This window comes from Juglans microcarpa x Juglans regia, chromosome 3D, assembly GCF_004785595.1.
Source record: "Juglans microcarpa x Juglans regia isolate MS1-56 chromosome 3D, Jm3101_v1.0, whole genome shotgun sequence".
NCBI lineage: Eukaryota > Viridiplantae > Streptophyta > Magnoliopsida > Fagales > Juglandaceae > Juglans > Juglans microcarpa x Juglans regia.
Genome location: NC_054598.1, coordinates 39,820,978 through 39,831,423, shown reverse-complemented (window position 1 = coordinate 39,831,423; position 10,446 = coordinate 39,820,978). Strand labels below are relative to the sequence as shown.

Below are 10,446 nucleotides of genomic sequence, written 5' to 3'. Positions count from 1 at the left end.
AGGGGTGAATTTAGGCCCGTCAGTTTGTACAATGTTCTATATAAAATCATTGCTAAAACTATTGCTAATGGGTTGAAAAAATTGTTGCCTAATGTGATCTCTTTGTCTCAAATTGCCTTTATTCTTGGAAGGCTAATATCATATAACATTATAGTGGCGTATGAGGCTTTGCATTCAATGAAAACCAAGAAGAAAAGGAAATGAAGTATGGCCATTAAACTGGATATTTCGAAAGCCTATGAGAGGTTGAATGGGTCTATTTGGAAGCAATTATGAAGAAAATGGGATTTGGGCCAAGACAGGTGGGTTTGATGATGCAGTGTGTCTTCAGTTCAATATTCAATACTAGTAAATGGTCAGCCAGGTGAAGTGATTGTGCCTACAAGGGAATTAAGACAAGGTAACCCTTTATCACCTTATATTTTTGTTATCTGTACAGAAGATCTTAGTTCCTTGATAAAGTACTCAGAAGCTAGAGGTGCTATTAGAGGTATAACAGTGGCAAAATGGGGTACAAGCATTAATCATCTCCTTTTTTATGATGATTGTATTTTATTTTGTAGATCCAATTTGTAGGAGTGGAGGAATGTAGCAGATATCTTGGATCAATATCGAGCAGCTTCTGGTCAAAGTCTCAATTTGCAAAAAACAAGTATGTTAAATACTAAGTTAGATATCAAGGATCAGATTGTAAGAGAGTTAGGAGCTAGGGTGAGTAGGGATGCTGAGAAGTATCTAGGGCTTCCATCAATGGTTGGGAAGTCAAAATCTAAAGCCTTTAGGGAGATAAAGGAGAAGGTGTGGAGTAAATTGCAAAACTGGAAGAACAATTTTCTTAGACAAGCTGGCAAAGAGATCTTTACCAAAGCAGTGATTCAAGCCATACTGACATATACCATGAGTGTTTTCAAGCTTCCAAAGAAGTTATGTAAAGAAATTTCTGATATAATGGTCAGGTTCTGGTGAGGTCACAAAACTTAAGACAAAAAGATCCAATGGAAGAAGTGGGAGCATTTGGGTAGGCCAAAAGTTGAAGGAGGGCTAGGATTCAGGGATATAGAATGTTTTAATTAAGCCATTTTGGCTAAGCAATGTTGGAGGCTTCTTATAAATCCTTCATCACTGGCAGGAAAAATTATGAAGGAAAAATACTACAAAACATGGACTATCCTAGATGCAAGGTTAGGGGCATGTCCATCACAAATCTGGAGAAGCATAAGGGGTCTTTAGCCTTACTCAGAGAAGGATTAAGATGGAGAGTAGGGAATGGAATTAAAATAAAGATATGGGAAGATAAATGGTTGCTCACTCCAAGTACCTTCACTGTACAGTCACCTATTAAAATTCTGAATAAGGATGCAAAGATGGGGGAGTTGATAAATAGTGATGTGGTTTGCTGGAAGAAAGATTTAGCCCATGAATTTTTGAAGCAAGTGAGGCAGGTGCTCTATGCAAATTATCTTTTAATAGAATGAAGTTAGAAGATAAATTATTTTGGGGACCTACCAAAAATGTAATATTCACTGTAAAGAGTGCATACCATTTAGAAGTTAATAAAATGAGGGAGGATGGAGAATCTTCAGGTGGTAAGGGACATTTGATAGGGTGGAAGAAAATATGGTCTTTAGATGTGCGAAATGGGGTTAAAGTGTTTCTTTGGAACGCAGTGAATGATGCCCTTCCAACTAAAAAGAAGCTATTTAATAGAAGGATTATAGACAATGCTATATGTCCCATTTGTGAGACCGTGGAGGAAACAAACTCTCAGGTTTTATGGAGTCGTGTAACTACCACTGATGTATGGTCTAAAGAGGGTAGTTAATGGCAGATTCTCCAATCAACTTGATTTTAGGAATTAGCTTACTTACCATATACACTCAGCAACAAATTAGCATCAACTTGATTTTAGGAATTAGCATACCATATACATTTGTTTGCATACATAGCATAGTCAATTGTAATCTATTTATTTGTACTCTTCTCCAAATGTACAGAATGAAGCAATACAGAGTTAGTGAAAAAACTTTGCAATTTGCAATCTTAACATGGTATCAGCCTAACATGCAATCCTCTATCCTTAGCCCAAATGGTTACCAACCCTCCTTCCTCCTCTCCTTACCTACTCCACCCCTCTGATTCCCCTAGCCACATTCTTGTCGCTGGTCTCCTCACTAGAGATAACTTTCCCAAATGGCAGAAAAACATGACCCCATGCTCTCGAAGCCAAAAATAAGTTAAGTTTTGTTGATGGCACACTCAACCCACCAGATCCTACCTCTCGAATATGCTTAATGGAACCAAACAAAGGATATGGTTCTCATATGGATTCTCAACTCTATCAGCCCTTCAATTGCTAATTCTCTTGAGTATCATATTGATCCTCGTGAAGTTTGGGTCTATCTCACATCTCGGTTCTGCCATGGCAACAATGCTCACATATACCATCTTAAACGAGCACTTTCCTCCTTGCAACAAACAACAAATTCTGTCCATGAGTATTATAATCAAATGAAACAGATTTGGGATGAACTTGGATATTTACAAAGCAACAATGACTTCAAAGAACTGCAACAACAGATTGAAGATGAAAGGGTTTTCCAATTTCTTCTTGGACTAAATGATTCCTTTGCTCTTCTCCGTACCCAGATTCTAGCCATGGATCCTCTTCCCTCAATCGGCAAAGTTCTCTCAATACTTCTTCAAGAAGAACAGTAGGGGCTCTTGAATATCCAATCTACACCCTTCGACACCCTCTCCTTGGCTGCTCGATCTACCGGCCATTTCAAACCTCCACTGAAATGCACGGCATGTGGCAAGGACGGCCATCTTCACGACCATTGTTGGATCTCATTGGTTACCCACCTGGCCGAGAGCCCCGCCACAAATCTCGGCCCTCTATTCTTGGCCAACCACCACCGATTGCAAATCAGGTCTCCACCACACTCCCTGCCTTGAGTCCAGTCCCAAGTCTTTCGCCAGAGCTCTACCAAAAATTGATGGCCATGCTCACACCGTCCACTTCCTCCTCTTTCCATTTGGCTCACTTTGTCAGTAACGCTTCTTCCCCTAATTTTTCTTTTGATCGCTACAGTGACTGGGTCTTGGACAGTGGTGCCAGCAACCACATGTGCCACCGTCGTGAGTCATTCTCCAATCTAAGGAGCCTTGCCTCTGATAATCTAGTTTGGCTACCCACAAGCCAGACCATTTATATTGAAGGGTTTGGGACCTGCGTCCTCTCTCCCACTCTTATTTTGTCTAATGTCCTTTATGTCCCTCAATTCTCTTTTAATCTCTTATTTGTCCCTCAACTCACCACTAATCTTTCTTGTGTTATTTTTTTTTTCTTTTACCACTTGTCTCTTTTAGGACCCACAATCGACAAGACTGATTGAAGCGGGTGAGTTTTGCAATGGGCTTTACGTCTACCAACCCCATCCTATTCTAGCACTATCTGCGTAACCTATTGCTAATAAGACCTTGTGGCACCAGCGTCTAGGTCACCCTTCTAGTTTCACCATTCCTAGTATTTTTAATTCTCCCTGTATTATTTCTATTTGTGACATTTGTGATGGTTCTAAGCACACCATATTACCATTTCCTACTCATGTTAATAATTTTTTTTTCATTTTAATCGTATTTTTTGTAATATTTAGGGTGGCTATCATACTTCTTCTATATGTGGGGCTCTTTATTTTTCTCACGATAGTCGATGATTTTTCACTTACTACTTGGATATACCTTATGCGTTATAAATCTGAAGCATACACTCATCTCATGCATTTTTTTGCACTTGTTCAAAATCAATTCAATACTACTGTTAAAATTATTAGGACTGATAATGAAAAAGAATTTCCTTCTCACCAATTTCAAACATATCTTCATGATGGCATCATTCATGACCGTACCTATGTTGAAAATCCACAACAAAATAGCGTTGCGAACCGTAAACGTCGGCACCTTCTGAACGTTGCTCGCAGTCTTTGCTTTTAGGCCCACTTACCTTTAAGATTTTGGGGTGAGTGTGTTCTCACCGCCGCATACCTCATCAACCGTACACGCAGTCATATTCTTCAAAATAAATCTCATTTTGAACTTCTCTTCTCTAAAATGCCCAGCTATAACTACATTCGTGTGTTCGGTTGTCTTTGTTATGCCCAAACCCTCCATGCTCATCACGATAAATTTTCTCCCCGTACCTCGCAATGTGTTTTCCTAGGCTGTCCTAGCACCCATAAAGCCTACAAGCTTTACAACATTGACACTCAAAAAATCTTTTATTCTTGTGATGCCACCTTTCATGAATAGCAATTTCCTTTTCAGCACATCTCTGATCCTCCTCTTTCATCTCTCCATGTCCTCCCTCTTCTTGTTCCTGAACCTATATTGCCATCTTCTTCTTTACTTCATCTTCACCCCCCATCTTCGCTGCACTATTACTCGACCTGCTTATCTCCAAGATTGCGTCTGTCCAACCTTACACACGAAGCCCACAGAATCCTCACTTGCTACATAGACCTCAGGTACTACTCATCCTTTATCTGTTTTTCTTACCTACTCTCGTTTCTCATCTTCTCATCTTAATTTTTTAACTGCTCTCACCGCTTCTGTTGAACCATCTTGTTATTCTGATACTCCTTGCCACTCTCATTGGCGTGAAGCTATGTCTACTGAAATTCGTGCTCTTGAGGAAAATTCAATTTGGACACTTGAGCCACTTCCTCTTAATAAGAAACTTATTGATTGCAAATGGGTTTTCAAAACTAAGCTCAAAACGGACGGTTCCATCGAAAGGTACAAGGCTTGGCTGGTAGCCAAGGGCTACACTCAGGTTGAAGGTCTTGACTATCATGAGACTTTCGCTCCCGTTGCCAAAATGACTATTGTTTGCTGCTTGTTAGTTATTGCTGCCACAAAACATTAGATCATCTATAAACTTGATGTCAACAATGTTTTTTTACTTGGTGATCTTGATGAAGAAGTCTACATGACACCACCTCCCGGATATTGCATCAAGGGGAGGCCTACGTTTGCCAACTCCAAAAATCTCTCTACGAGCCTCCCGCAACTGGTTTTTTAAACTAGCCATTGTGCTTCTTGATGCAAGTTTTCATCAGCCTCAAGCAGATCATTCTTTATTCACCTTGGTCATTCCCACCACTATCACTCTTGTCCTTGTTTATGTTGAAGATATCTTGGTTGCCGGCAATGATATTTCTCAAATTGGGGTGTTCAAAAGTGCTCTATCCACACACTTCAAAATCAAAAATTTTGGTCCTCTAAAATACTTCCTTGGACTCGAAGTTGCTCGCTCTCACACAGGTATCTTCCTCAATCAACGCAAATATGCTCTTGACATTCTTTCTGACAATGGATAACTTGGTGCTCGGACCGCTCCTTTTCCTATGGAGCAACACTTGAAGCTCACCACTCATGACGGCGATCTCCTACCCGACCCTTGTGCTTATCGCCGACTCATTGGACAACTCATCTACCTGCCCATCACATGTCCTGATATTGTCTATGTAGTAAATATCCTCAGTTAGTTTATGCATGCTCCTCGGGTTCCCCACATGACCACTGCTACCCCTGTTCTCTGTTACATTAAAGGCAATCCAAGGCAAGATATTTTCTTCTCATCATCTAGCGGGACACAGGTCACAGCCTATGCTGACTCTGATTGGGCCAGTTTTCCCACCAATTGTCATTCCACCACAGGATACTTCATTCAATTAGGCACGAGTCCTATCTCCTAGCGTACAAAAAAACAGATTACAGTGGCTTGCTCTTCCGCCATAGCCGAATACTGCGCTATGGCTGTCACTACCTGTGAACGCACGTAGTTGAAGCAACTTCTCACTGATCTTGGTATCTCTCACCCTAAGCCATTCACCTTACATTGTGACAATCAATCTGCTTTCTACATCTCTCACAACCCAGTGTTTCATGAGCGTACCAAACGCATTGAGATTAACTGCCATATTACCCGTGATAAGATCTGCTTGGGTCTCCTTGCTGCCGTTCATAGCTCTTCCAATGAGCAAGTTACTGACATTTTAACCAAAGTCTTAGGCGAGAACTTTTTTCTAATTTTTCACGCAAATTGGGCATTACGGATCTCTATGTGCTAACTTGAGAGGAGTATTGACAGATTCTCCAATTTACTTGATTTTAGGAATTAGCATACTTACCATATACATTCAGTAGCAAATTAGCATCAACTTGATTTTAGGAATTAGCATGCCATATACATTTGTTTCCATACATAGCATAGTCAATTGTAATCTATTTATTTGTACTCTTCTCCAAATGTACGTAATGAAGCAATAAAGAGTTAGTGAAAAAGCTTTACAATTTGCAATCTTAACAGTAGTCCAGGTAAAAAATGGAGCAGTTCTGATGATGTTTTTCTCAACTTATGGGAGAATATGGTTTTTAAACTAAAAAATATGAGCTGGAGGAGACAACAGTAATTCTCAGAAGAATTTGGCACAGACGAAATAAATTTGTGTTTGAGCAGAAATTTGAATGTCCAAGATATGTAGTTACTGTGACAAAGAAGGAACTGGAAGAGTTTAAAGGAGTTCAGAGTATGATGATACAACATATTAACACAATTGAAAGAGCATACATATATATTAAATGGCAGAAACCAGATGTTAATGTGTTTAAGTTTAACTAGGATGCAGCTACTGATGGCCAGAATCATCAAATGGGTGTTGGGATCATCGTAAGGGACTGGCAGGGTGAAGTCATTGCATCTCTATGTCGGAAGGATGAAGCAGCATCAACACCACAGATTGCAGAAATAAGAGGGCTTTGGAGAGCTATGGTCTTATGTGATGAAATTGGCCTAAATGCAGTGCTGTTTGAAGGTGATGCCAAAGCAGTGATCAATGATGTTAATAGCCCAGAGGAGAATTGGTCTGAACATGGTCAACTTATTGAAGACATCAAATGCTTTAGAAGGAGTCGGCAGCAGTGTTCAATTAGATTCATTCCACGTGAAGGAAATAAGGTGGCACACCTACTTGCCAAACATGCACTGTCTTGCTAAGGAGAAATAGTTTGGATAGAGGAGTGTCCTGATTTAGTCAGAGGATGTATTCTTGAGGAAAAACAATATATTCAAAAAAAAAAAAAAAAAAAAAAAACTAGCCTTACTTCTAAGACTATTCTTTAACTTCCTGAAGTAATAGTTTACAATGCATGAAAATGAAATTGCAGTCCCTTCTATCGCGTATTCATTTTAACTAATTCCGACTCTCCATCACCAATATCTCTGCGACTTCAAAATTGGTGTGCACGTACTATCATTATTATCTTCTCATTTTTCCATCAATCACCAATTGAATAAACCTGAAATCTAAATAATTGCATGAAATAAAAAGCCTTAATTGACTATTAATTTTCAAGGCTCTTCATATCCAATACTCAATATTAAATAAGAATATATAGTTTCATTGATATATCATCAACGATTTGGACGGTATACGTGATTAAAGTGACACGTGATATATTTTTATTAACAATCATGTGGTATGGGCCACGTGAAATAGGCTACCATGTGTGGGTCTGGCTGTTGCATAATAATGGAAGTATCAAAATGATCGAAATTGAGAATACAATATTGAAAATTCTAAAAATTAGTCTCGATACCAATTTGTCTATTTTTAGTATGAAATCCTGAATTTTTGAAAACGGTAAAATCACAGTTAATGATTTGTGATGAATCCTAATAGGAGAGACTAGAACAAGAGCTTATTAAAACCTACGAGTACGTAATTATATAAAACCTTTTTGTAATTATTTTAAAAATGCAAAATAATATGTTAGAACCCTTTTACTTAAAAAAAAGTAATTTGCTAGCATAACATACGCCTAGTAATTGTAAAACTGATTGTATGCTGGTTGTATCAATATTCATTTAGCTAGGCAGCCTACTACCCACACCTAGTAGGTAACACCATTCTATCACCAAGAACGAGGTGTAAGATTTATGATCCGAACTTTAGAGAGTTTTAGGTATATTGAGATTATTATTTTAGGTGGAGAATTTTATTATTATTTCATATGGAGAGTTTTAATTATGTGAAGATCTTTAGTTACTATTGTACCTGGAGTTAAGATAATTGTTAGGTAGATTTATTATTAAGCTTTTAATTGATCTCATTATTAAGCCAGACACTTGTTTAGGTTTGAGTTAAATTTAGAATATATGAGGGTTGACACATAGTGTGCCAAAGTGTACACTTAAAAGGTTTAGTAAAGCATCTTACCAAAATAGGGGATGATTATAATTGTTGGAATATTAAGCTCGACTAAACTATTTAGGAGTAAAAGAGACATAGAATGAATGTAAGTTATTGGAGGTCTAGCAAATTCCGAGAATGTAATTTTATAAGGAGGGGAGTCTTGTAACGTCTCAACCCAATAATTCTAATGTCGAGATATTAATAATTTTTATTATGACTAAATTATATTTAATGGGCCATACTGAATAAGCCCACGAGCGATAACTTATTCAGATTGATTAAGAATTTTAATTAGGCCCAATAACTAGATTTAATTCTATTTATTATTTATTGAACGAGTTAGACTTCTTTTAGAATTTACAGATCGGCCATTAAAAATTTATTTCAATTTAAAATTATCATTGATTGAAGTCTTCTACACAGTCTCAGTCATTGTCAATCCTAAATTGAATGAACTACTAGATCATGTTTTTAAATTCAAACTCTCTTCCTGAATGATCTTGATCGAGTCCAACTCGAACTCGTCCGCATTCTATTCCAACAGTGATACAACTCTACTAGTTACCTTCACGTTAAAATTCTTTAACCGAATCCAACTCAAACTGGTCGTCACTATCTCCCAAATATCTCTATGTCCCTTCTGCATGTTATTTGGAAAAAAAAAAAAAAAAAACCATAAACCGCACAGTCCAGTATCGTGATCCATTTTGTGTCAAAAAATTTTTAAGACAACACAGTAAGGTAAGTAGCTTGATCATAAATTAGGATTAACATACATTAGCTGGTTATATATATTATTATTAAAGCCAGTTCTTTCAAAACCAGTGTTTATGTACCATGCATGTTATGATATTTGCAAGCACTTCATTCATTATTTTTCATTCCGCATATTACAGTTATATATGTATTGTGCATGTCATGCATCTCACGTTGCATAAAATACATAAGTTCTCTTAAGATCAAGTATAAGATAAACTCATAACAGATAATCATATAGTCATTCAGATGAATGGTACCAATGCAGTTTCAGGGTGGGCGCAAGTCACGGACTCAAGCGTGATCCACCGTAGTATGCTAGAGTACCGCACAGTCAGTTTCCCTTACTGCAGCAAGGGAAGTTAGTGAACAACCTTACACATAGGGTTAAGTGTGTTAGCCAACTAGATAAGTCAAATGAGTAAGATAAATCAGATTAGTCAATTAATTCAAATAAATCAGTCATGCATAGCATAAACATCTGTATGATCTGTCATGATTTTAATTCTCAACATGAAAAATATTTTTTGAAAAACATTATGTTAAGTATGTTTACGTTATGATGGGTTTCTTATTGAGTCATCGACTCATTTTAGTTTGTTTTTATGTTTTTAAACCACCCCAAGTCAAAATATTTATAACGATAGAGTTGCATTATGAGACTTAGTCCAAGGAGGCGTTATAGTGACCTTAATTATGTACAAAGATTTTAACTTATAATTTTTATAGCACAAATTTTGAGAAATTTTAATAATCATTTCATGCACTCTCATTTATGATTTCAGTATTTTAATACAAAATGACTCTATTTATTATAATAAATCTTTGTACTTTGCATTTTTTTAAGAAAATTTATTTTTAAGTCAAGTTAAGTAGTAACACTCAAGCTCCCTAGAATTTTCAAAAGTGACTTTATTTTTAACCATGGGGAGAGGGGTGTTACAAGTTGGTATCAGAGCCCAGGTCGAAAGATTTTGTAGATTTTGAAAATAAAAGAGAACAAAACTTTTGAAAAAAAAATTACAAGGAAAAAAAAAATTTGAAAACAAAAAGTGAAAAAAAAAAAGATCTAGGCCAAAGTCTCCTCAAGGCATGTCCAGCTATGCAGTACGTATTTTTAAATTTTATTATTTAGTGTGTTCATGAAAATTAAGAATGATAATTTTAAATAAATGCATGTCAAAGTGCACCTAGTACGTGAAAGGATTTTAGTGCATAAGGTTTGGAAGTTTCTAAATATGAGTTTAGAAACCTTTGGTTTTAATATTGATGAAGTATCTTGTTCATGAGAAATAGTCTTATATTTTGTGGAGTTTGATCCGAGGAAATTAGGAATGAATTTAGTGGATTTTGGACTTATGACATAGATTTATGAATGGTGTATGATATTTCATGATGATTGGTGGAACATATCTTATGTTCTATAGGTAACACG

At 36.9% G+C, this 10,446-nt stretch overlaps 1 protein-coding gene across 1 annotated transcript; it reads left to right on the top strand.

Annotated features, from left to right (window-relative positions):
* Positions 1-250: 250 nt before the first annotated feature.
* On the top strand, positions 251-966 carry LOC121255327. Its single transcript, XM_041155589.1, has 2 exons — positions 251-319; positions 577-966. The coding sequence occupies exons 1-2, from the start codon at positions 251-253 to the stop codon at positions 964-966; spliced, it is 459 nt and encodes a 152-aa protein (XP_041011523.1).
* Positions 967-10,446: the final 9,480 nt, after the last annotated feature.

Coding starts and splice junctions, on each gene's coding strand:
- LOC121255327 (XM_041155589.1), top strand. CDS start 251: ATGGGTCTATTTGGAAGCAATTATGAAGAAAATGGGATTTGGGCCAAG. Junction 320..576: donor CAGGTGGGTTTGATGATGCA/GTGTGTCTTCAG, acceptor TCCAATTTGTAG/GAGTGGAGGAATGTAGCAGA.